The sequence below is a fragment of the Portunus trituberculatus genome, chromosome 37, assembly GCF_017591435.1.
Source record: "Portunus trituberculatus isolate SZX2019 chromosome 37, ASM1759143v1, whole genome shotgun sequence".
NCBI classification, from domain to species: Eukaryota; Metazoa; Arthropoda; class Malacostraca; order Decapoda; family Portunidae; genus Portunus; species Portunus trituberculatus.
Window position 1 is genome coordinate 3,043,542 of NC_059291.1, and position 25,138 is coordinate 3,068,679.

The 25,138-nt window shown below is 41.6% G+C and overlaps 1 protein-coding gene across 1 annotated transcript in view; it reads left to right on the plus strand.

Moving 5' to 3' along the window:
* LOC123513899 (tyrosine aminotransferase-like) overlaps window positions 1-25,138 on the plus strand; it is a 49,217-nt gene that overhangs the window by 20,883 nt on the left and 3,196 nt on the right. The window contains exons 4-9 of the mRNA XM_045271360.1: window positions 2,040-2,198; window positions 3,258-3,449; window positions 9,964-10,116; window positions 11,161-11,289; window positions 18,344-18,427; window positions 22,972-23,070. Coding sequence (XP_045127295.1) covers window positions 2,040-2,198; window positions 3,258-3,449; window positions 9,964-10,116; window positions 11,161-11,289; window positions 18,344-18,427; window positions 22,972-23,070 — 816 coding nt within the window. The remainder of the gene's footprint in view (window positions 1-2,039; window positions 2,199-3,257; window positions 3,450-9,963; window positions 10,117-11,160; window positions 11,290-18,343; window positions 18,428-22,971; window positions 23,071-25,138) is intronic.

Genomic DNA, 25,138 nt, shown 5'->3' on the forward strand with positions numbered 1-25,138 from the left:
GTGGAGTTGTACGGAAAGGATATCAAGTCTGGGGCATAAAAATTCACTGACCGCAGCCTTTCCCTGACGGTTACTAATGTGAGGCGATTGAGGGAAGGGTGGAGGCTGATCCAGTGACGGTACTGATAGTGGTGGTGATGATATAATGATGATGGTAGTGATGGCATGGTATAAATTTAACTGCTGTACGTCGCATGAATATTATTAGTAGTAATATTTGTACAAGTAGTAGTAGTAGTAGTAGTAGTAGTAGTAGTAGTAGTAGTAGTAGTAGTAGTAGTAGTAGTAGTAGTAGTAGTAGTAGTAGTAGTAGTAGTAGTAGTAGTAGTAGTTGTTGTTGTTGTTGTTGTTGTTGTCTAATCAGTGGCAATAGCAGCAGCAACAACAATAACAGCACCACCACCACCTCCACACCAGCACCACCACCATCAACACCACTACCAACAACAACAACAATAACAACAACATACATTTTTAAGAAAATTTTGTTCCATATTCAATTCCAGAGAGAGAGAGAGAGAGAGAGAGAGAGAGAGAGAGAGTACACATTCCTATTCATGAAAATGGATAAAGTGTATATATTCTCGCTCTCTATATTTTCTCACCTCCATCTTTCTTTCATCTTTTCTCTCTCTCTCTCTCTCTCTCTCTCTCTCTCTCTCTCTCTCTCTCTCTCTCTCTCTCTCTCTCTCTCTCTCTCTCTCTCTCTCTCTCTCTCTCTCTCTCCTCTCCCTGTGTCCTTTTCTGGTTTTTCTGTTTATTTTTATTTTCTCTCTGTGATACGTTGGTGGTGGATATTTCCCAGAGAGAGAGAGAGAGAGAGAGAGAGAGAGAGAGAGAGAGAGATTGACATATGTGTGTTATGTTCAGGCTGAGTGGATGAACCTCTCTCTCTCTCTCTCTCTCTCTCTCTCTCTCTCTCTCTCTCTCTCTCTCTCTCTCTCTCTCTCTCTCTGGCGCTCTCACTTTAATTTGCTCACTTGCCTCTCTTAAACTTTATTATCTCTCTCTCTCTCTCTCTCTCCACAGTATACATCAAAATTTCATCCTTACAATTACTACACAATTTAAATACCATAATATAAATACCATAATGATGACGATGATAATGATGACGATGATAATGATGATGATGATGATGACGATGATGATGATGATGATGATGATGATGACGATGGTGGTGGTGATGGTGATGATAGTGATGAGAAAGAAATGCCGATATATATTTTCTTGGATGTAAGAGAGTAAAAGTCATGTTTAAAGAACAATTTTCATGAATGTTGTTCTGTTGTTATTGTGAAGTTGAAGGAAATTTACTTCTCTCTTCCCTCCCTCCCTCCTTCCCTCTTCTTTCCCTTCCTCTCCTCTCCTTTGCTTTGCTTTGCTTTCCCCTCCTCTCCTCTTCTTTCATACCCCTTCTTTTCCTCTCCTCTCCTCTCCTCTCTTCTTCTTTCCTTTCTTTTCCTTTTCTCTCCTCTCCTCTCCTCTCCTCTCCTCTCCTCTGCTCTTCTCCTTCCGTCACTGCCCGCCTACCTGTCCTATTTTTGTTACCTGTTTGACAAAATATATATATATGTGAAGATTAGTGTTGGCTCACTGCGTGGTTAAAAGTAATATCTACACCACTACTACCACCACCACCACCACCACCACTTACTTTATAATCACATATTAAGATGAAATGAATGAATATTTTGCAATAGCACCGACTAATAAATGATCTTTTTCCTTATATTTACTTTTCAATCAATCTATCTATTTTTCTACCTGTTTACTTATTTACTCATCTATCTCCTTATCTACAGTATGTATATCAGTCTAATTATGTATCTTCTTATCTACCAACCTACTTATCTGTCTATCTATTCATCTATCAATAAATCTAATTAACTTTCTATCTATCTGTTTGTCTAACCATCTACGTATCCATGAATGTGTGTATGTATATATGTATGTGTGTATGTATGTATGCATGCATATATCTATTTTTCTATCAACCATCCATTTAACAATCCATCTACCTCTGCGTCTCCCCCAAGGACGTGGTGCTGTGTTCCGGCTGTTCTTGCGCCCTGGACTTGTGTATCACGGCCCTGTGCAGCCCCGGACAGAACCTGCTGGTGCCTCGCCCTGGTTTCCCCATCTACAGGACCCTGGCTGTGGGACTCGGCGTACAGACTAAGGACTACAATCTACTGGTAAGGAGAGTGAATGCCGTTCCTGTGTATGTGTCTGGTTATAAATTTTTTCCTATTTAGAACTCCTGGACTTTAAAGTGACAGGAAATTTCAATCTTAGTAAAATTCCTCCATGAAATTGTTACAGATAATAAATTCTTTCTTTTTTATTAATTTTCCGGACATAACTTAGCTTGTCCTTAACTAACCTAACCCACAGTAAGGTTATTTGTTACTTGAGAATTCTTGTTTTATTGAGATATTGTGGAAGGGAAACTTGGGTGTACATGAGAGAGAGAGAGAGAGAGAGAGAGAGAGAGAGAGAGAGAGAGAGAGAGAGAGAGAGAGAGAGAGAGGGCAGGAATTAAGAAACGAGACATCAAAATAAGGAGGATAAGACGCTCTCCCTTATCTTCCCTTCCTCTTCAGCCAAAACACTTGCCAAAATCCGTCTCTTTCTTCTCCAAGCGTCATTTTTCCTTCCCTTCCCTTCATCTCCCCTAATCTTCCTCAGTACCCTAATACTCTCTCTCTCTCTCTCTCTCTCTCTCTCTCTCTCTTTTTCTCTCTCTCGCGTTTATTAATTCATTTTATTCCCAACGCATCCTTTATCTCATATCTTCTCTTTCCGTCTCTCTTTCCGTCTGTCTGTCTGTCAGTCTCTCTCTCTCTCTCTCTCTCTCTCTCTCTCTGGTTAAGGCTTGCTTGGACTAAACTTATCGCTTCAGTCGTGCGGAATAACAACATAAACTCTCTGGGAAACAAACACGGCAACCATCATCACTTTCTCTTCCTCCTCTCTCTCTCTCTCTCTCTCTCTCTCTCTCTCTCTCTCTCTCTCTCTCTTCCCTTCCTCATTTCTCCTCCGCCCTTCTTCTTTCTTCTACTCATCATTGTCTCCTCAAGTCAGCCAAACGCAAACTTCCTCCTCCTCCCTTCTTCTTCCTTCTACTCATCATTGTCTCCCCAAGTTAGCCAAACCCAAACCTCCTGCTCCTCTTCCTCTTTCTTCCACTTTTTCTCTACTCGTCATTGTCTCCCTAAATTTCTTCAACTGAAGCCTCCTTTCTTCACCTACAGCCGGAGAGGAACTGGGAGATCGACCTTGAGATGCTGGAGGCCTCGATTGACGACCAGACAGCGGCAATCGTCGTCAACAACCCGTCCAACCCTTGTGGCTCCGTCTACAATAAAGAACACCTGACTGCTATCCTCGAGGTGGCCGCCAGGAACAAGGTGCCGATCATTGCCGATGAAATCTACGACCACTTTGTGAGTATTGGTGGTAGTGATGGTGGTGGTGATTCCTAGTGAGATTTGATGGTAGTGAATGAATGTTAAGCCTAAATCCACAGTTTGTAAGAAGGATTTAATGCGAGCAACGAAGATTCTAATCACGTATGAGTAATTCTTTTTCAAAAATCATCGGAGGTACGAGACGAGCTTAGGAAAATATTGCAAAGGGTTAGTGGCAAAAGAAATATATATATATATATATATATATATATATATATATATATATATATATATATATATATATATATATATATGGGTTGGTGGGTGATGGAAAGAAACTCAGGAGTAGCAGGAGTATTTTATTTCTCCAACGTTTCGCCCATAGGGCTTCTTCAGAGAGAATGACAGGCCTGTAGGCAAAGCAGTATATATATAGTACAAGTGGATCACGTCGCGGTGCGCTGGAAAGTGGAGTGCGCTGATTGGTCTCTTCCAGGTGGCCTCCCAGTAGCTGAGATGGTGAGCTGCGCCGCTGCGCGGGATAGGCAGACAAATCCTTCCCTGTGGTTTGTGGTTTCCTCCTCTGTGGTGATGTAAGCTGCCTCGACTGTTTTCCTATCCCTCTTCTTTAATCCTTTGCGTAGGGTCGTCGCTCCTACCCAGTTTGGTAGGTGGCCTTTGTCCCGGGCGTGCACCACTAGCGAGTTAGAGGTCCTGTGGTGGCGCATGTCATTTTATGTTCGTATATCCTCTTCTTCAGTCCTCGCCCTGTTTCGCCAATATAAGACGACGAACATCCACTGCACGGTATCTTGTAGATAACGCTGTCCTCGTTTTCTGCTCGTGGAGGGTTGTTGGTAACGATGTCCTTTGTTTTCTTCCCCGCGCAGTGGATTATCCTCAGGCCAGTCCTCGCGAGTAGACGGGATACCGGTGCCGTCCTCTTCGAGTACGGCACGACCAGGAAATCCTCTTCCCTTCTTGCTGGATTTTCTCTTCTTTTCCAAATTTCCTCTGCTTTCCTCCTCAGTTTTAGGAGCATGCCTGGTGGATACATTAACCTTTTGAATGCTTCCACGATGTATGCGCACTCATCGTGTAAGAATTCATCACTGCACATATATATATATATATATATATATATATATATATATATATATATATATATATATATATATATATATATATATATATATATCAATGTCGGTGCCTTGTGATTTGTTATATACTAATTACAAAGTGACTCTCCTAACCTGATACAGAAAGAGAAGACACAACTTGAGGAGACTAGCGAATAGCAGTGACTTCTTATTGACGTGGGAAAAAGTAACAGAAGTGGTGGTGGTGGTGGTGGTGGTGGTGCTGGTAATGATGGCGTTGTGGCTGTGTGGTGTTACGGAAGGGAAGAAGTAGACTACTATATGTGAATAGTGACTAGCATGACTGTTTAACAATTAATGATTCACACTGTCAATAATCAGGTTCACTAATCCGTTTTTAAACCTTCTGAATGAAAAAAAAGTAGAAGAAAAAAAAGATTAACTGGAAGAAGACAACCTTGCGTGGCCAAAAAAAGAAAAGAAAAGAAAAAATAGATTCACCAGGTTTTTGTTCTTTGTTGGTGTTCCTTCACGCCGCGGCATCTCGAGGGGTGGTTGTCTCTCCGCGTGTATTAATATTTCAGCATCTCTTAAAAGTCACATTCGCTGAGAGTGTTTTGGTTTGACGTCACTCACTGCTCTCCCTTCGGACTTAAAGCACGTGTCATGTGTGGTAAGTGTTGCGCTTCTTGCCAACATTCAGTCTCTCTTCATTCCTCCCTCCATTCCACAAGATGATGATTAGTACACCGTTTATGCAGACTCGATTCCTTCTTGTTCTTGTTCTTTTTTGTCTTCTTTCTTCGCTTTCTCGTTCTGGCCTTGGTTCTCCTCTTCGTTCTCGGTTTTCTCTTTGTTTTTTCCTCCTCCTTGTTTTCTTTTCATCCCTTCGTCCGCCTTCTGGCTCTCTTCCTCGTCCTCCTCTTCCTCGTCCTACTCCTTTATTTCTTCTTCTTGTATATCCCCCTCCTCTTCTTCCTCCTCATCCTCCTCCTCCTTGCTCATGTTCCTTCTTGTCTCTCCTTTTCTCTCTTGTTCACTTTCTCATTCTTCTTGTTCACTTATTTCTTTGTCTTTTCTTCCACATTCACATCCTTCATCCTCTTCTCCACATCCTACATTCACCCTCCTCCCTCCTTTCCCTCTTCCATAATCACCATCATCACCACCACCTCCTCCTCTTCCACCTCTTCCTCCTCCATTTGGTCACGTGTTTGTTCCCTGACTGGCTATCATGGTCTCTAGGCATGCTCAATGGAGAAGGAGGAGGGGAAGGAGGGGAAGAAGGAGGGGGAAGGAGGAGAGATGGATGGGGAGTATGGGGAGGAGTAAGGTAAGGGTGGCGTAAGGGTGGGTGGGGGGAGGAGGAATATTGAGATAGGGATGGCAACAGTAAGAGCCGGTAAAGGGAGAGAGTGGGACGAAATGAGACCAAGAAAAGAAGAAAACGGAGAAAATGAAAGAGTTGGTAGAGTAAATTTGGTAAGTAATGGAGTTTGGCCAAGTAAAAACAAAAGAAAGAGAAAGAGAGAGAGAAAGAGAGAGAGAAAAAAAAAATGCTGGAATCTGAAGACTTGTGATAAAGGTTAATGTGAAAAAGATGGGATTAGGAAGCTGTTAGGAAAAGATGGCAAGGAAGGAGATGCCACAGTATGAGAGGAGGAGGAGGAGGAGGAGGAGGAGGAGGAGGAGGAGGAGGAGGAGGGAGAGAAAAAGAAGAAAAAAAGAAAAAAATGAAAATGAAGATAAAGAAGAAAGAGGAGGCAAACGAGGAGGAGGAGGAGGAGGAGGAGAAAGAACACAAAAACGACACAAAAAGACAAAAATAATACGAAAGAAAAGAAAAAAAGCAGGAAACAATAAAAAATAAATAAATAAAACATAAAAAATAACAAAAGAGAAGGACACGTGTGGGCTGAGAGGAAGACAGAGAGGAGGAGGGAGGAGACAGAGGGGGTAAGAATGACCTCCAGACGAAGGAGAGGGAGAGAAAGAGAGAAGGAGAGAGGGAGGGAGGGAGGAAGGGGGATAAGGGCGGGACACACGTCACTAACCAGTTGGAAGGAGCTTGGTGACTCCCTCCATGGAACCACGTGATCTGATTGCATCCTAATCTGGTTCCTATGCCCTTCTTGCACATACTCACTCACCTGGCCGCTTAGTAGCCGGTATTCACTGACATTTATTCTCCTCTGAAGTCTTTAAGTAGTGTAGGGTTCATAGCAACGGTAAGGCATGGAACATTCTCAAGGTCAGTAATCAAGATGGAACGTGAAGCTTGGTATTGTTGGATTAAAGAAAAGAGATACAAAGGAATTAGTTTTTAACCACTTCAGTACCATGACGCATTTCCTTACTCATTCTGCTTACTATTTGGTGATTTTATACAGCTTCAGAAACTCATGTGGGGGATTAAAACAGTGAAAACTCTGGTCATTAATTTTCTGACCTCCATGGACTCTTCCTAATGTAAAGGAAATGGTCTAATCGTACACAAATCTCAAGGTATGTCTCAGTACGGATGTGGTTAAATATGGTGGTATGTGGATGGAATATACTCAATAATCTGGTGGTTAGTGTGGAGTCATTCCGGAGCCTTAAAAGAAAGTCAGTGAGAGCTAATAAATGAGGATGATGACATAACAGCTTCTTGTATAGCTTCCCTTATTCTAAATTGCTGTTTGTATTAAGGCTCTTTATACTCCATACAACTTCCTCTATGCTCTGCCTCCTATGCTAAGTACACACGGCACACTGTCTTTCTTATATAGCAGTTAACATTTTTTCCTTCAACATTACCACATCATCAATAATCATTCTTGCCCTGCACACACTAGAAAAAAATAAAAGAAAAAAGAGACGTTTAAAAGATTTTCTCTCTTTAAATTACAGTTCTCTTGTAGTCAACCTCTCCAGTACCAGGACGCGTTTTCATATTCATTCTGGTTACCATTTGGCGATTTTATACAGCTTCAGAAATCTACATAGCGAATAAAATACTGAAGACTCTGGCCATTAATCTTCTGACCTCCATATATCCTTCCTAATATAAATAAAATCGTCTAATCATACCCAAACTTCAGGTGAAAATGCGTCCCAGTACTTGAGGGGTTAATGCATTCTGAGGATATCAAGTAGTCAATCTAGTTAGTTCTGTTCTGTTGTTTGGAATACTACGTGAGATTAAACCATCGTATCATTTAGTGGTCTGGGTGATGAGAGGACGTCTTACTGCTTCCTCAGGGTTATCTCCTCATCACTCTCACAGTAGAAGTTAAGCAGTGTTTTCTCTCTCTACAGGTAAAAGTAATCACTCTACCTGGCCTGGTTCTGGCGGGCACTAGTGGTTAAGTCTTCTCTTTTAACCTTTCTTTTCTGTAGCAGGGATTGTTAGATTTCGTCTGCCATGATTTTCTTTAAGATGAGATGATTTCTTTCCGTCTCTCTCTCTCTCTCTCTCTCTCTCTCTCTCTCTCTCTCTCTCTCTGATCATTTATCACGCTGCCTAACATGGGCTTCCCTAATGAAAATTTCCCACCACCTCATTACCATTTCTTCCTGTAGCTAAAACTCTTCCCTCTACTTGTGTCCGCTGGCTCTCTCTTCTCCCGACACGAGTTCCTAACATATCCAGTCCTCCCGAGTGATCCCGTAAGGCTTAACACGGCAAGGAATTATATCACAGGCACTAAAAGGATTGAGCCTCTCGACCACGGGTTTTGCTATCAAGGGAGTGTTTTCTTTTCCTTTATATTGTACTGGAAATCACCAACTTAGTCTTTCGTAATAACTAGAGCAGCTTTTAAACACTCTCTCTCTCTCTCTCTCTCTCTCTCTTTTAATTTCTTTCTATTTTCTTTTCTTTCCCTTTTCTCCTCCTCCTCTCCTCCACCTCTTTCTTCTTCTTTTCCTCGTTCTCCATTTTCTACCTCTCCTCCTTTTTTTCTCCTTCATATTATCTTTTTACTTCTTTTCTTCATTCTCTATCACATCCATTTTATTCTGTTTTTCACTCCTTCTTTTCCTCATTCCATTCTTCCAAGCCCGTTCCCTTTTTTCCTACTCCTCTACCATCCTTCTCTCCTTCTGCCTCCTGCCATTCAAGCACCAAGACCTGTATGGTGCCAGAAGAATACCATCAGGCAGTCAGAAGCGAAGACGGAGTGTTTGTTGCGTCGCTCACCAATCACATATTCATCTTCCCGTTTAGGTTCCATCACGTGTCTCGATTGCGACTTTCTTTAACTGCGTTGTCTGATGTTCCTCTTAACATGAGTCTCAAGTCACTGGGGGGAAAACACAAGACGAGGCACGTTCTGTTATGCAAAGGCCACACATGCATATTTCATCTTCCTCCTTATCTTGAGTTGTTTATTTTAACATGACCTAGGTATGCAATTTCTCACGTGCCACTCATCATAAACTGCGCTTCCACTAAATGTGATTGATTTTTCACTCGTTCTGATGTGAATGCGTCAGTTAACCTCTTTCCATATTCCTTCTGGTTACTATTTGGTGATATTCTACAGCTTAAAAAACTTTTGTGGGGGAATAAAATAGTGAAGATTGTGGCCATTAATCTTCTGACCTTCATATATCTTTCCTAATGTCAATAAAATCGTCTAATCGTACACAAATCTGAATGTAAAAATGCTTCTCAGTACTGAAGGGGTTGAGAACGGTGGGTAATGCAAGACAAGGTAAAGACGGTAAGATGGTAAGAACAACACAAAAACATTACGAAATACAAGACGAGGATGTAATACAAGGTAAAAATGTAAATACACAAGGCAGAGAAGGCATGATATACAAAGCAAGGACAATAATATTACCATCATATGATGAGTAATGGGATTGATTATTTATTCATTCATTTACCTAGTGACGGAGGTGTGAGGCGCTGGCATTCGTTCTGTCCACTTAGTATTTACAGACAGAGAGGACTTGTATATAATGTTGTCCTTCTTGCGTGATTTGTGTCTTCCTATTTATCTCTTTGTATTCCCTCGTTTTATATTTCTGTAAGTGTAAATTAGGATTGCAACGTTCATTCTTTTTATGTAATGATTTCTTTTTTCATTCATACTATCTGTGCACACCACTAGCTCTTCCTCTTCTTCAGCCCTATCGCTAATGTCAGAGATCGGTCCTCAATTTGTTCCAGTTAAATGCGTCATCAGTGACTCCTATCCTTTGCAGCACCAACCACGTATTCTTCCGTATATTCTCAGCTCAAATTACTCTTTTCACTACGCTTATTCCAAGTGTTCTACCATTATTTCACTCATTCCCTTATCCCTTCTTCTTTAACGTAGTCTTTCCATAGTCTTCCCGATTTATCCTGTCACTTCCTCTTCTTCGCATACCAGTAACCTCGATTTGCTCTTCCTCTATGCAAACTTAATCGCTCCTTGCTGAGACAACACTAGGTGACTCAATCTTATCCACAGGTGTTTGAGGGACAGGAGTACCATCCCATCGCCTCACTGACGGAAGAGGTGCCAGTGCTCTCCTGTGGCGGCCTCACCAAGAGGTTCCTTGTGCCCGGCTGGAGGATGGGTTGGATTACCATCTGCGACAGGGGCAACGTGCTGGACCGGGAGGTAAGCGAGGAAGAAAGACAGATGAGAGAGAAAGGGAGATGTGGGCGTTATGGGACGGTGAAGTAAGCCATAGAAGGGTGAATGATGCTACAGAAAGAGAGAAAAGAGATGTAAGGAGGAGTGAAAGAAAAAGACAAAAAGGATAAATAGAGAGAGATAAGGTAAAGAGGGAGGAATGAATGCGAATGATATGGGAAAAGAAAGAGAGAGACTGTGAAAGGAAAAGTAATATGAGATACGGAGGAAAAGCTATATAGAGGAAAGAGTAAAAAAAAAAAAAAAAACAGGAACGTGAGAAGAAAAAAAAATATTACGAGGATAAAAAAAAAAATTATGCACTACTATATGAAGAGTCATGGATAGGAGGGAGGGAGAAGGAGGGAGATGAGAGGAAGATCAAGACTGCCATAAAAAATAGTAATAGAAAAGGATCTAACAACCAGAGGAATAGGATGAGATAAAAATAAAAAGAAAAGAAAAGAAAAGAGAGAGAGAGAGAGAGAGAGAGAGAGAGAGAGAGAGAGAGAGAGAGAGAGAGAGAGAGAGAGAGAGAGAGAGAGAGAGAGAGAGAGAGAGAGAGAGAGAGAGAGAGAGAGAACCTAATACTGGAGTTTGCATGCGGGATAATGGTAATAATGGGAGAGGTAAACTTATGTCATTTGAGAGGAAAATGGAACACACACACACACACACACACACACACACACACACACACACACACACACACACACACACACACACACACACACACAGTTGTAAGGAGTCTCTCTCTCTCTCTCTCTCTCTCTCTCTCTCTCTCTCTCTCTCTCTCTCTCTCTCTCTCTCTCTCTCTCTCTCTCTCTCTCTCATACACACATTTACAGGAGTTCCAAAAGCCACACAGCATTTCATTAACCAAATAAGAGCTTCAAGTTTTAAGATCCTACTAACACAAAGTTTTAAAGAAGTTCAAAAATGATCGTCTCTTCCGTCTGTCTGTCTGCCTGCTATCCTCTCCCTCTTCCTATCCTTCTCCCGCTCCCGCTCTTTCTTTCTCTATAAAAGGCAAGAAATGGATTGCAGTCACTGAGTCAGAGGATCATAGGAAGCAACACACTGGTCCAGGGCGCCTTGCCAACCATCCTCGCCAGTACACCGCAGTCCTTCTTCACTGACACCCTCGCCCAGATACAGGTAAGAATGCATGGCCCTTTACCTGTTCTCTCTCTCTCTCTCTCTCTCTCTCTCTCTCTCTCTCTCTCTCTCTCTCTCTCTTTACCTCTTTCTTTTTTTCTCAGGTACGCATAGAATAGCACTAAAAGAATAGGAAGAGGAGGAAGAGGGTTTGGAATTCTCTCTCTCTCTCTCTCTCTCTCTCTCTAACAGATGAGGCGATAGGAAAGGTGGGAAAGATCTATAGAAATACATATATAGTACACTTCCTACCATCTAATTTCTCTCTCTCTCTCTCTCTCTCTCTCTCTCTCTCTCTCTCTCTCTCTCTCTCTCTACTCTCTCTCTCTCTCTCTCTTCTTCCATTATCTCTGTTGTTCATGGTTCCTCTTTCTTCATTATTCCTCTATTTCTGCTGTTTATCTATTGCTTCATTACCTCAACTGTTCCCTTCACTTCCTCATTACACTCTCATTTCATTTTCCTTTATTATCATCTTTGTTCTTGTCACTGCTTCCTTCTCCCACTCGCCCCTGCCCATCCTCCTTCCTCTCTCTCTCTCTCTTAGTTCTGTCATAAAACGTGTTGAAATGGATGAAGGGGGAGTATGTGGGCAGTCTTGTACCCAGTGAAACACGTGCAGTGCTTCATGGTTGTCTTGCAGTACGATAAGATATGCTGCATGTCTTCAATTTCCTTCACCGCAGTTGTTTATGTTTCATAGTTTGCACCTCAAGTGTTTTTAGGGGAATCGAGTTAATCATCCCTGTGACTGCCACTCAGTATACACCTTTCCGTAGTTATCAGTCACTCCGAGATATTTTTACTTGTTCTTCAGCAACACGCAATCTTCGTTCGATCTGGGAAGGAACTGGAAAAAAAAAATAATGTATGCTTTTTAACTGCCAACTCTTTTGCTTATAAAAAGAAAAAAAATCACAAATTGTTTGCTAATGTTGGTGTTGCTAATGGTTTCGTGTGGTAGTGGAAGAGTTTAAGGCAAAACAATAATGATCTCTGGTTTAGTAACAAGTTGAGGTGACAAACACACACACACACACACACACACACACACACACACACACACACACACACACACACACACACACACACACACACACACGAAAAAAAAGGTAAACAGTCGCGCCACAACACTAATAACCTCTACAATAACGAAGTAAAGTTATTTTTAGCTGTAAGTGGCGGAATGTAGAGAGAGAGAGAGAGAGAGAGAGAGAGAGAGAGAGAGAGAGAGAGAGAGAGACGTTCTACCGGAGCACGTGACCAGTGAGCAAGTCGAGATGCGATGGCAAAAAATAGAGTTACGCGAGGCATTTTAAGAGTCCACTCACCGTCTCCACACTGACGGTTCCTGAGACCACCGTCCGCCCCACCATACAAGTACTGCCGGGGCTCGCGCAAGGTACCCATAGTTCTGATGCTGGTCACGTGCTTTGGGTGTTTTAGTGCTCTCTCTCTCTCTCTCTCTCTGACTGTGAGTTAGAGGCAGGAATGGGCTTTGTACTTATCCACTAGTCAGTCATTTAGCAGTCCATAAACTCTCCTAACATCCTCCTTTGTGAGTCTCCGTGGTAGCAAGTGATTAAATGCACCACTTCGCCCAGCTGCCTCATGAGGGCGCCTTGGCAGGGATGTCGGGGGAGTTGACGCGTTTCAAGGTCACAGTTCTTCAGCCAACTCCCCGCACTGGAGATTCCAACGTAGAGGGAGGCGAAACCCAACACTAATCGATGAACCCTTTCACTGTTATTTGTCACGTCTTTCCTCAGTTACTGTCATCAATTACTGACATCTTGACTCAGTTATTAACCCAACACTTGTTGATTTACTCCTTCACTGCCATTTGTTACATCTTTCTAAATTACTCACCACTTCGAGACGCGCAACTGAAAAATTATAAAACAATAGCCAGTTTTTTTTTTTTTCCGAATGATGTCTTTATATTTCATGATGAGGGTTAAGCTTTCCAGAATACCTTATAGTGTTTTTTATTTTCATACTAGGAAGTTGTAAAAATGTCACCGACCACAAATAAAACCAGGCCACGAGTCTCCTTAAAGCCAGTCGCTCTGATGATGAGGTTACATGACGTCTGAAGAATGAAGAACCGCTTTCTTGCTATGTCTGTTGCGTAAAGGTGTTGCGTAAGCGATTGTTACGTCATCTAGCGGCGTCACAACTCATCCCCCTCCACCCCCCAGGGACACTGTTAGCTCGTGAATGTGTGAGCACCTTCGTGGCTATTTAAAGAGAGGACCCAAGTAAATATGTCAGATAGCGTTTTTGTTGTCTTATGTTTCCTAACAAAGTATTTACATTCATTACTAGCAACACTACTACTATTAATATTATCACTATTTCTAATGGTGTTACTGGTATACTACTACTACTACTACTACTACTACTACTACTACTACTAGATACGCAATGCAGTTATTCATTACAAGATACGGTACAGATGAAGAAGTATAACAGCTTCTAGTAAACAAAAGAATAAAAAATCATCTATTCACCTTTTCCCGCCACGAACTCGAAAAAAAAGAGAGGGAAAAAAGAGAGAGGAAAGACGGAAAATGAGCCAGCGATCTGATTACTCGATATTGAGTAAGCGTCGCCACACGTCCGCTCCTCTCCAATTAGTCCACCTTACTATGAGAACCTCAGGATTATTAAAGGCTCCCAATACGCCAGCGTCGCCCACTTACCACCACCACCACCACCACTACCATCACCACCATCCCTTTACTCAGTTCCTACCCACGCTGCTGCTCCTGACATAAAGAAAAAAGCAAGAAAAAAAAAATATAGATGTAGGTCACTGCCACGATGGAAATTACCTTGAAACTGACGAGAGAAAGGGAAAGAAAATATGAGTGCCTCTTTGATCTCTCTCTAAAACGTCGAATTCTTTACCACTGGGATTTACTGAGGAGGAGAAAAAAAAACTTGATGAGGGGTTGAAAAGGCAAATGAACTAAGTGTGGCCGATTGTCATATTACATAATTCTCGTGTTGAAGGTAAGAAGTGATGATGGGAAGTTAGGACGTGTAAAAGCTAGGAATATACCAGTGTGAGTTTCCAGAGATGAACAGAAAGCAAAATGGAACGGATTTTTTTTTTCTTTATGGTTGTCCGTGACGATGCTGACGATGACAATGATGATAATGGTGATGATGATGGCGCGGTGAAAGACGAATCTCGAGTCTTATGTGCTATGACGCGTTTTCATATTCAATTTGGTTACTATTTGGTGATTTTATTCAGCTTCAGGAACTTATGTATGGGTGAAAATAGTGAAGACTGTGGCCATTAATTTTCTGACCTTCATAAACTCTTCTTAATGTAAATAAAATCGTCTAACCACACCCAAACTCATGGTAAAAATGCGTCCCAGTACTGAAGGGATTGAAATCTTGAAGTCATTGCGATCTGCTTATTTGCTAATTAAGTGAATGAATGAGCTCTTTGTCGATTTATTTGTCGATGCACGAAGTGATTTATTTGTCAACGTACTACTGGATTTAACTTGTAATAAAAACATCAGTTAGTTTTCTCACTTAACCCCTTCAATACCATGACCCGTGTTGTTAACTTTCTCTCTTTGCCTATATCTTAGTGTGTGTGTGTGTGTGTGTGTGTGTGTGTGTGTGTGTGTGTGTGTGTGTGTGTGTGTGTGTGTGTGTGTGTGTGTGTGTGTGTGTGTGTGTGTGTGTGTGTGTGTGTGTGTGTGTGTGTTTAGTATATTTATCATATTTATCACAGCGTTTTTATTCATTCTGCTTACTATTTGGTGATTGTATACAGCTTCAGAAACTTATGTGAGAGGGTTAAAATAGTGAACTCAGGTCATTAATCTTCTGACTTCCATAGATCTTTATTAATGCAACTAAAACTGTCTAATCACACCCCAAACACAACGCAAAAATGCATCCCAGTACTGAAGGATTCAATACCAAGTTATTAATCAGTCTATTTGTTCAGCTATTTGGTGATTGATCTGAATTACTTTATTGTCGTTTGAAAATTCGGCTTAAACTATTTCTGCGAGTCTTTAGTCTGAGCAACACGAGTATAAACAAACACCAAGATATCCGGTATGGACGAACGCAGGAATTCCAGGAGAGGAGAACGTTGAGACAGGTTCTGGTAGGCTTATCATCTCTGTGTCTGCGTCGCGTCTGCTTGTTATTCCTTCACCTCACAACGAGACCTAACTGCGCCACTCCTTCAGAACCTGCGTGGTAGCCTCACACCTGTACGGGACCTCATGAAAAAAACAGGAGGAGGAGGAGGAGGAGGAGGAAGATATATAGGGAGGACTAGAAGAAGAATAGGGAAAAAATACAAAGTTTTCATGACGCTATATGGGACATGGACAAATCCCGAATACTTCCCCACCTCGCCCCCAATCTCTCTCTCTCTCTCTCTCTCTCTGGTTCATGAAATCTCTCTCTATCCCTTCCCTCCCCTCCTCCCTCTCCTTTCCCTCTCTCCCTCTCACTCCCGCAGCAACAATGACGATGTATTGCCTCAAATCCTGGCGTTAATTAGAGCAAACGTGTCGCCGTTAATATTTTGGTGTTAGACAAGGTAAAGCTCCCCCGGGCAAGGCTGGTTCCTCCCCGCTCCTGATTGGCTCCCCGGTCCCCGTCTCTCATTGGTCCGCGGTCCTTGACGTCACACAGAGATGATGATGATGATGATACTTGCAATAATGATGGTCAGGATTGTAATGCAGATGCCACACGTAATTCGTATTGAAAGATTGCTTGTTTGTGGTGCGATTACGTAATGTATTATGTTCGTTTATGATGCGTTTGCGTAATGTCTAAAGTGTGTTTAATGTGTGTGTGTGTGTGTGTGTGTGTGTGTGTGTGTGTGTGTGTGTGTGTGTGTGTGTGTGTGTGTGTGTGTGTGTGTGTGTGTGTGTGTGTGTGTGTGTGTCCGGGCGCTGTAGGCTTAGACAAGGTTGGCTCGTCTACTTGTTATGCTGCCTTGCGACTGCGGTCTCCACGCACGTAGACCCATACCACACACACACACACACACACACACACACACACACACGGAGACTCCCACCCACACTCGAGTATAGGGAAAATGAACCTTTCTTCCTTCCCTATTCTCTCCCTGCCTCACAAAAGCCTCATAGTCTTCCCATACAAAGCCTTTCCATTCCTCTGTGTCCCATTTTCTTTACATTGACATTCCTTCTCTCTCACTCTTCCTTCCTTCAGACAACTCACTGTCCCAGTAAAGAAGCCTCGTACTCCTCTCACTTAATCTACATGCTTAGAACTTTAATTCCCACTTAACAACTTTCTTACCACCTATATCATCCTCTTCTTCCCGTTCACAAGTCTTTCTCTTCCTCCTCCGCTGCAATTTTTTTTCATGAGGGGAGACTAATCAAAACTTGAGACACTACTCTTGCTTTATTCATCATTTCCTTCTTTATATTCGGACGTTATAAAGAAAATAAAAGCCACCCCTCTAGAATAAACAAAGAAAGAGAAAAGATGGAAAAAGAGTCTTCTATGGAATATTGCTCCACGTCACGCACTGTTTAGGAAAGTTAACAGAAAGTTTAAGTTTGTAAAAAAATATTAAGGAAAATTTATATATACACTACTTTTTTTTGTGTGTGTGTGTGTGTGTGTGTTTCACTGTTTGATCTGCTGCAGTCTCTGACGAGACAGCCAGACGTTATCCTACGGAGCGAGCTCAGAGCTCATTATTTCCGATCTTCGGATAGGCCTGAGACCAGGCACACACCACACACCGGGACAACAAGGTCACAACTCCTCGATTTACATCCCGTACCTACTCACTGCTAGGTGAACAGGGGCTACACGTGAAAGGAGACACACCCAAATATCTCCACCCGGCCGGGGAATCGAACCCTGGTCCTCTGGCTTGTGAAGCCATCGCTCTAACCACTGAGCTGTGTGTGTGTGTGTGTGTGTGTGTGTGTGTGTGTGTGTGTGTGTGTGTGTGTGTGTGTGTGTGTGTGTGTGTGTTATAGAATTGAGAGATTAAAGTCTGAATGTCATAGCAGGAAATTAACTTTATGTATTCACTATTATCACCATTTATAAAGTAAGTATATGTTAAATTTGAACACATAAGAAACGGCACTCTCAATATTAATAATGCTAGCGTTCACACACACAAATAAAAAGAAAAAAAAAGAAAATGTGGTGCGGTGAGAGGCTGTAGGTGTTTCTGGATAGCTTCGAGGTCAGCTGGTCCCTAAGACTTGATTGTTCCACCACAGTCTTGATGGGTGGAAAACAGATCAACCCCTTTCCGTTTTCTTTATCTGATGGAAAGCTGTCTCCTTCCCTACCTCATCTCTCTCTCTCTCTCTCTCTGGGAAAGGGGTGATATAGTGTACTATTTTCTACGGAATTACATCCAATATTTTTCTGTTACCAAGTTTCCGATACAGCAGACCTTCATCCCCTCCTGTGCTTTCTTTGTTCTCTATTCTCTGGTTTTTTCTTATTTATCTTCCTCCCTAGAGCTGTACTTCAACATTTTCTTTGCCAATGTCCCTACTCTTTTATTTAGTTATTTTTTTTCCTTTTATTTTCTCACCTCTTACATTTTCTTTCTTCAAGACTTACTATTTTCCTTGAATGTTTTATTTTTTACTAATCACGCTTCATATAAATTGTTTTTGTTGCCTTCCTCTGACAAACTTAGACCAAATGACTTATATAGTGGCAAATGTTCGTTATATAACATGTGAAAAAAATCGTGTAGTAGAATTAAGAAATTTTTAGAACCCCATTTTGAAACATTTGAACATTTACGAAACTGCTTCCAAAAAGGTAAAACAATTTGATTTATTAGATTCAGATGAGTGTTGCAACCTTAATTCTCTATTGATTACGTAGAATACTAATCAAAACATCACCAGAATAATGAATACTTCCTTAAAAATAATATAAAACAAGAAATACCAGACAACCTCCAAGAAACGCTATAAAAAAAGTAGCAGAGAGAAGAATACAGTTCCAATGATTCTAACTTCTGTCCCTCCACCAGGCAAATGCTGAGCTGTCTTACTCCATTCTGCGGGAGGTGCCAGGCCTGAACCCCATCATGCCCCAGGGAGCGATGTACATGATGGTGAGTCCTTGAGGTGATGGTGACAAATGTGAGAGTGCTGGTGGTAGGTGCTGGGTACAGGTGACAGGTGCTGGGGTACTGGTGAAAGGTGCTAGGGTACTGGTGACAAGTTCTAGGTATTATTAACAGGTGTTGGGGTGCTAGTGACAGGTGCTGAGGTGCTGGTGAGAAGTGCTAGGTATTGGTGACGAGTGATGGCGTGTTGGTGACAGGTGTTGGGATACTAGTGACAGGTGTTGGGATGCTTGTACAGGTGTTGGGATGCTAGTGACAGGTGTTGGGATGCTAGTACAGGTGTTGGGTTGCTGGTGAGAAGTGACAGTGTGTTGGTGACAAGTGATAGTGTGTTGGTGACATGTAGTGGGGTGCTAGTGGTGGTGGTGGTGGTGGTGGTGGTGGTGGTGGTGGTGGTGGTGGTGGTGGTGGTGGTGGTGGTGGTGGTGGTGGTGTGATAATGTTTAAGTAAGTATTTTGCTTGGTGGTCCGTTTAGCAAATCTGATTATGAGCTTTCTTGTGATTTTGTCTTTCAGAATGAGTATGACTTTCTCATTGATTTATTTGTAATGGTGATTTGTCATGAGAGAGAGAGAGAGAGAGAGAGAGAGAGAGAGAGAGAGAGAGAGAGAGAGAGAGAGAGAGAGAGAGAGAGAGAGAGAGAGAGAGAGAGAGAGAGAGAGAGAGAGAGAGAGAGAGAGAAAATTATTGCCACTTAATACTTCCAGTCTAGGATGACCTTGTGTACACCAAAAAATAAAACACACACACACACACACACACACACACACACACACACACACACACACACACACACACTCTCTCTCTCTCTCTCTCTCTCTCTCTCTCATAAAACAATAAAGCGAAAAAATAACGTCGTTGTGTGTGTGTGTGTGTGTGTGTGTGTGTGTGTGTGTGTGTGTGTGTGTGTGTGTAAGTGTAATTCACCTCGGTCATCTGCTGGTTACCCAGACAATCTTCTCCATGACGGAGCGAGCTCAGAGCTCATAGACCGATCTTCGAGTAGGACTGAGACCACAACACACACAACACACACCGGGAAAGCGAGGCCACAACCCCTCGAGTTACATCCCGTACCTATTTACTGCTTGGTGAACAGGCGCCACACATTAAGAGGCTTGGCCATTTGCCTCGCCGCTTTCCGGGACTCGAACCCGGGCCTCTCGATTGTGAGTCAGGCGTGCTAACCACTACACTACGCGGTGTGTGTGTGTGTGTGTGTGTGTGTGTGTGTGTGTGTGTGTGTGTGTGTGTGTGTGTGTGTGTGTGTGTGTGTGTGTGTTTATGAGTTGGTGTGTGTGTGTGTGTGTGTGTGTGTTTGTGGGTTGGTGGGAGTGTGTGTGGGTGGATGTGTGTTTACTCATGTCATATCACTTTTACACAATTCCCTAGGTGTAGATGACAAGCTTTATGCCAGAACCACTATTGTACAGTCATGGACGTATGTATATATGTATACGTACTGATGCATGTATGAATCTATAAAAACTTTTAATTTAATTTCATTTTATTATATTTAACATCCGGGTGTTTACCCAACGCGCAACATGTGTGTGTGTGTGTGTGTGTGTGTGTGTGTGTGTGTGTGTGTGTGTGTGTGTGTGTGTGTGTGTGTGTGTGTGTGTGTGTGTGTGTGTGTGTGTGTGTGTGTGTGTGTGTGTGTGTGTGTGTGTGTGTGTGTGTTTCTACGTAAACCCAGTCACCCTGTATCAAAGCAAACCATTCGGAAAGCGTTCTTTATTTTTCTCTTCTATTACAATATCAACAAAACTTCGGTTGCATATTTTGCGCAGCGTCTCGGCTCAAAATTTTCCTACTGATGTTTTGTACTCACTTCACCTTCATTTGACCCTCAAGCACCGGCCAAGCTCACTCTCCACTTACGGTATTCATTTCCTTTGTTATGCACATTTTTTCTTTTACTTCTGTTCCTCCGAGTGTTACCTCTTATTCTTTCTCCTCGTGCTCCTTCTCCTCCTCCTTTTTTCTCCTCCTCTCTTCTCCTCAAACAGAACGAGTTGACGCATAATCTGATCGTCAAAATAGCAGGATGTGGTGGCGTCTCTGGTCATCTAAGGCTGGCAATCTCGTTCTGTTCTTATAAAAGTTAGTAGAAGTAAGGGAGACAAATTGAAGATACCTTTTTCATTTCCTTCACAAATAAGTTAACAAGATCAGGTTATAAATTAAAAGATGATGAATATGAAAAAGAAAGAAAATGAAGAAAATAAAATGAAAAAAAGAATGGATATGAACGTTGGCCATTATAATCGCAACAAAAATAATAATAAAAACGACAACAGAAACGCATTACACCATATTGAAATCATGAAGCAAATTTTGTGTCATTTCATTTGTTTCTCAATGGCTTCAAGAGGGGAAGAGGAAAAGAAGATTGCATTTAAAAGCTCTAATTTGTCTTCCACACGTGGCGCTACTCATCTTTTGGGTACTGATGGAAAAACGACACACCACAGGAAGAAAAGTATATTATAGAAAGGAAAGTGGAAGAAAAGTATAGTGATTTTGATAACAGTGGAAATAAGACGACGGAAGCAAAAGGAAGGGAGGGAAAGAGCCATCAGCTGACGATACATTTCTGACATTTAGGATTTCGTAATTGCTATTCTTCTCTCGTCTTGGGATAAAGAAAATCCTCTCCTATCTAAGAATGACGTAATCTTTCCTTTCGTGCTGGACAGGTAATTAAATCTCTCTCTCTCTCTCTCTCTCTCTCTCTCTCTCTCTGCCCTTCCACAAGACTTGCCAATATCAATTATCTATGTTCTTTATTTTAGTTTTTCTTACACTGATGACTGGTAAGAATGTTACGCTATTATATTCATTGTTTCACGTTTATACTTATAATTCTCAGCGTCATGCTGTGTCTGCCATCCCCCCCTTCAGATGACCCTTAGAGAACATCCTTATAGCTCACTACTGCAACCATTTGACTGCTGATGGTAATATGACGCTTGCTACAGTTATGTTTAGAAGTGAGTAATTCGTCATATTCACACACCATTAGTCGTTTTCCCTTAATCTTTATTTCTCAAGTTAACTTTGAGCTCACCAGGTTTTGTAAGCCGATTCTCAGTAGACTAAAAACTTTCGAGTGAAGTTAAATCGTAGAAAATTGAGACATATCAGCAGTTTTGAGTGTGACTGTACTTCATCTGAGTAACCTTAAGGAATTTCCTGAGTGTAAAGCGTGTTCACAGGCACCAAAACTATCTCAATCACTTGTTTTGCTGTCAGCGGTGTCTGGAAGTGACTCAGACCTAACCTGTTTCGTGCTATTACATCAAGATTTGTAAATCATAAGAAATGAAACATAATTCTCATTTACAACTCCTCTCATTAAACAGGAAAATATTCCCGAATCATACGGTGATATTTTTGTAGAAACCTTATATAATATAAATCCTTATACAAAAGTTATCATAGTGAAACTTGATCAGTACGAAGAAGGATGACTGTGCATGAAGTTAATAGGAGTAATGTTGTAAGCCAAACGTTATTCTGAGAAAAGCAGGACAAAAACCTGCTGGCCAGCCTGATGGCATCTCATGAAGTTGTCTGTCTTCATGTTCAAATATCAAACCATAAAATGTACCAAGTGAAGGTCTTAGTCTACTCTACGTCAAACAATGGCGGGATCTTAAGAAAAAAAGAGAGAAGAAAAAGAAGAAGGGGAAGTGCATATCTTTACTCGCGAACTTAAGGCAGTAAGGCAACACTTCAAAATTTCGAGGTAGTCTAAATGTTGTGAACGAAAAGACAATCAGGGACATCATAAAAAAAAAACCTATGGTATCTGAAACACATCTGCTACGAAAAAAAAATATAAAGCAGAAGCACAAGAATAGAAAATATAAATAGAAAAAGAAATGATAAACAAAGGAACCGAAAAAAAAAAATCACTGAACACGTGGATGACTGAAATATTATCAAACACGCAATGCCTTCAAATGAGAACAGAGAAAATGAGGAGATACAACAAAAGAGAGAAAATAATTAAAGAAACTGAAGAAAGAAGAGAAAGAAAAACTGAAAAAAAATGACTTGAATTATTACAAAATTATGGCAAAAAAAAAATTCGTAAAAATGGGAAAAGAACAGATGAAATGTGAGAAGAGAGGGAAGAAATAAATTATGAAGAAGAGAGAAAAAGAGGGAGGGAGCAAAAGAAAAAAAAAAGAAAACCTGAATAATTAGAGCGTTATCCAATATAATACTGAAAGAGGGAAATAATAGAAGAGAGAGAGAGAGAGAGAGAGAGAGAGAGAGAGAGAGAGAGAGAGAGAGAGAGAGAGAGAGAGAGAGAGAGAGAGAGAGAGAGAGAGAGAGAGAGAAATAAAACAGACCGAGAAAAAGAGAAAAAATAACTAACAAACACATCAAATCCTCAAGGTAAGAAAAGAGAGAAAAAAACGCAAGAAGGAAAAGAAAAAGAAAGAAAAGAAAGAAAATAAAATTAATAACATAAATTCCAGGTGACACACTCACCCAGCCTCGTTTCCCTCAGGTGGGCGTGGACATGGCGAAGTTCCCCGGACTGAAGAATGACCTGGAGTTGGTAGAGCGTATGATTTCCGAGGAGTCTGTCTTCTGCCTGCCAGGAAAGGTGAGTCGTGAATTAGGTCCGTATTCAAAAACGCTTTGCTATCACTACTACTATTTTCTAAGGCCACAGAGATGATTTGCGGGGATTTTCAAGAGTGTTTCTATAGTTCATAATGTAGGAATCTTGTGACTCTGCCTGTAGAACTGTAAAAACACTAGGTCCGTATTCAAAAACGCTTTGCTATCACTACAACTATTTTCTAAGGCCACAGAGATGATTTCCGTGGATTTTCAAGAGTGTTTCTATAGTTCATAATGTAGGAATCTTGTGACTCTGCCTGTAGAACTGTAGAAACACCTTAAAAACTCGTGTAAATGTGTAAATTCAGATAAAGCCTTTTGAAATAGTGGAGGTGATGCATTTAATTGAGAATACGAGCCTAAAGTAAAGCTGATTGGGTTGGGTAAGGAACCACACTCACTTACATTCACATAATAGGATAGGTAAGTAAGTAAGCAGGTGAGTAGCTAGATCGGTAGATAGAAAGTTAGATAGATAGATAAAAAGATACAGATACATAGATACATAGATACGTAGATACATACAGACAAACGGATAGATACGTAGAAAGTTAATTTACTGATCATAGTCACAAGGATAAATATAAGATTATAAAACACACACGATTCATAAGACACAAAACACTTCGAGAGAGAGAGAGAGAGAGAGAGAGAGAGAGAGAGAGAGAGAGAGAGAGAGAGAGAGAGAGAGAGAGAGAGAGAGAGAGAGACACACACACACACACACACACACACACACACACACACACACACACACACACACACACACACACACACACACGGGCAGGGTTTAATTTAGGCGTACAGGTAATCTTTCTTTACCTTTTCACGGCTTACTCAAGGTCAAAACTGAGGAAAAGGTAAATTTGACTCTCTCTCTCTCTCTCTCTCTCTCTCTCTCTCTCTCTCTCTCTCTCTCTCTCTCTCTCTCTCTCTCTCTCTCTCTCTCAACCTCACCATCCTCTCTTATTGATAGAGTAAAAGCTCAACAAAAAGAGTGGTGTGGTGATGTAACTCAAGGAAAAGTGAACACCGCGGTCCACCTGCTTCCTGATGAGCTGCAACACGTGACAAACTAATGCACGAGTCACGTCACGATGCACTAGACCGAGAGAGGAAAAGTCGTGACTCCCTTGTGATTCCCTCAACGTGATGAAGGGATGAAATAAGTTTTGCTTGTGGATGAGCTAAAAGAAAATGAGGAATATTGACGTAGTGAAGGGGGAAAGAAAACGAGGCCAGCGCTAGAGGGTTAAAAGATTGAAAGGAAGGGAACGAATGGAAGTGGTCTGGAATAGATCAAAATCCAATACAAGTGAATGGCGAATATTGGAGGCGATCCTAGCGTACATGAAGGAAAGAAGAGGAGAGATCAAGATATTTTTAGGAGTGCAAAAGGAAGGCAGGATGGAGAGAGAGAGAGAGAGAGAGAGAGAGAGAGAGAGAGAGAGAGAGAGAGAGAGAGAGAGAGAGAGAGAGAGAGAGAGAGAGAGAGAGAGAGAGAGAGAGAGAGAGAGAGAGAGAGAGAGAGAGAGAGAGAGAGAGAGAAGTGCCTTATAAAATAAAAAGCAGAATAAAATGAGTGAACACTGTATGAGTTTGCTTTATATTATACGCAAGGAAATGCATGGAAAGGAGGAGAGAAAAAGGGATTGAACCAATTAACAGAGAAGATTGGAAGCCTTTACAATGCGCAGTAAAGGATGGAGGTAAGAAGGAAAGGGTTACAGTGGTGGGAAGTGGGAGGAGAAGAGTGGCTAGGGGAAGGCAGTTGGTTGGGTGGAGGTAGGGAGGGAGTAATACGCACCATGACAATCCTGGAATGTGTGTGTTTGCTCATGAATCGCTAACTCATCCCATAGGTAGACGTTCTTGGAAAGTTTTTTGAATACCTTTGTGTAAATTGCATGCACTCGCGCGCGCACACACACACACACACACACACACACACACACACACACACACACACACACACACACACACACACACACACACACACACACACACACACACACACACACACACACATTATAAAAAGTTTCGTGTGT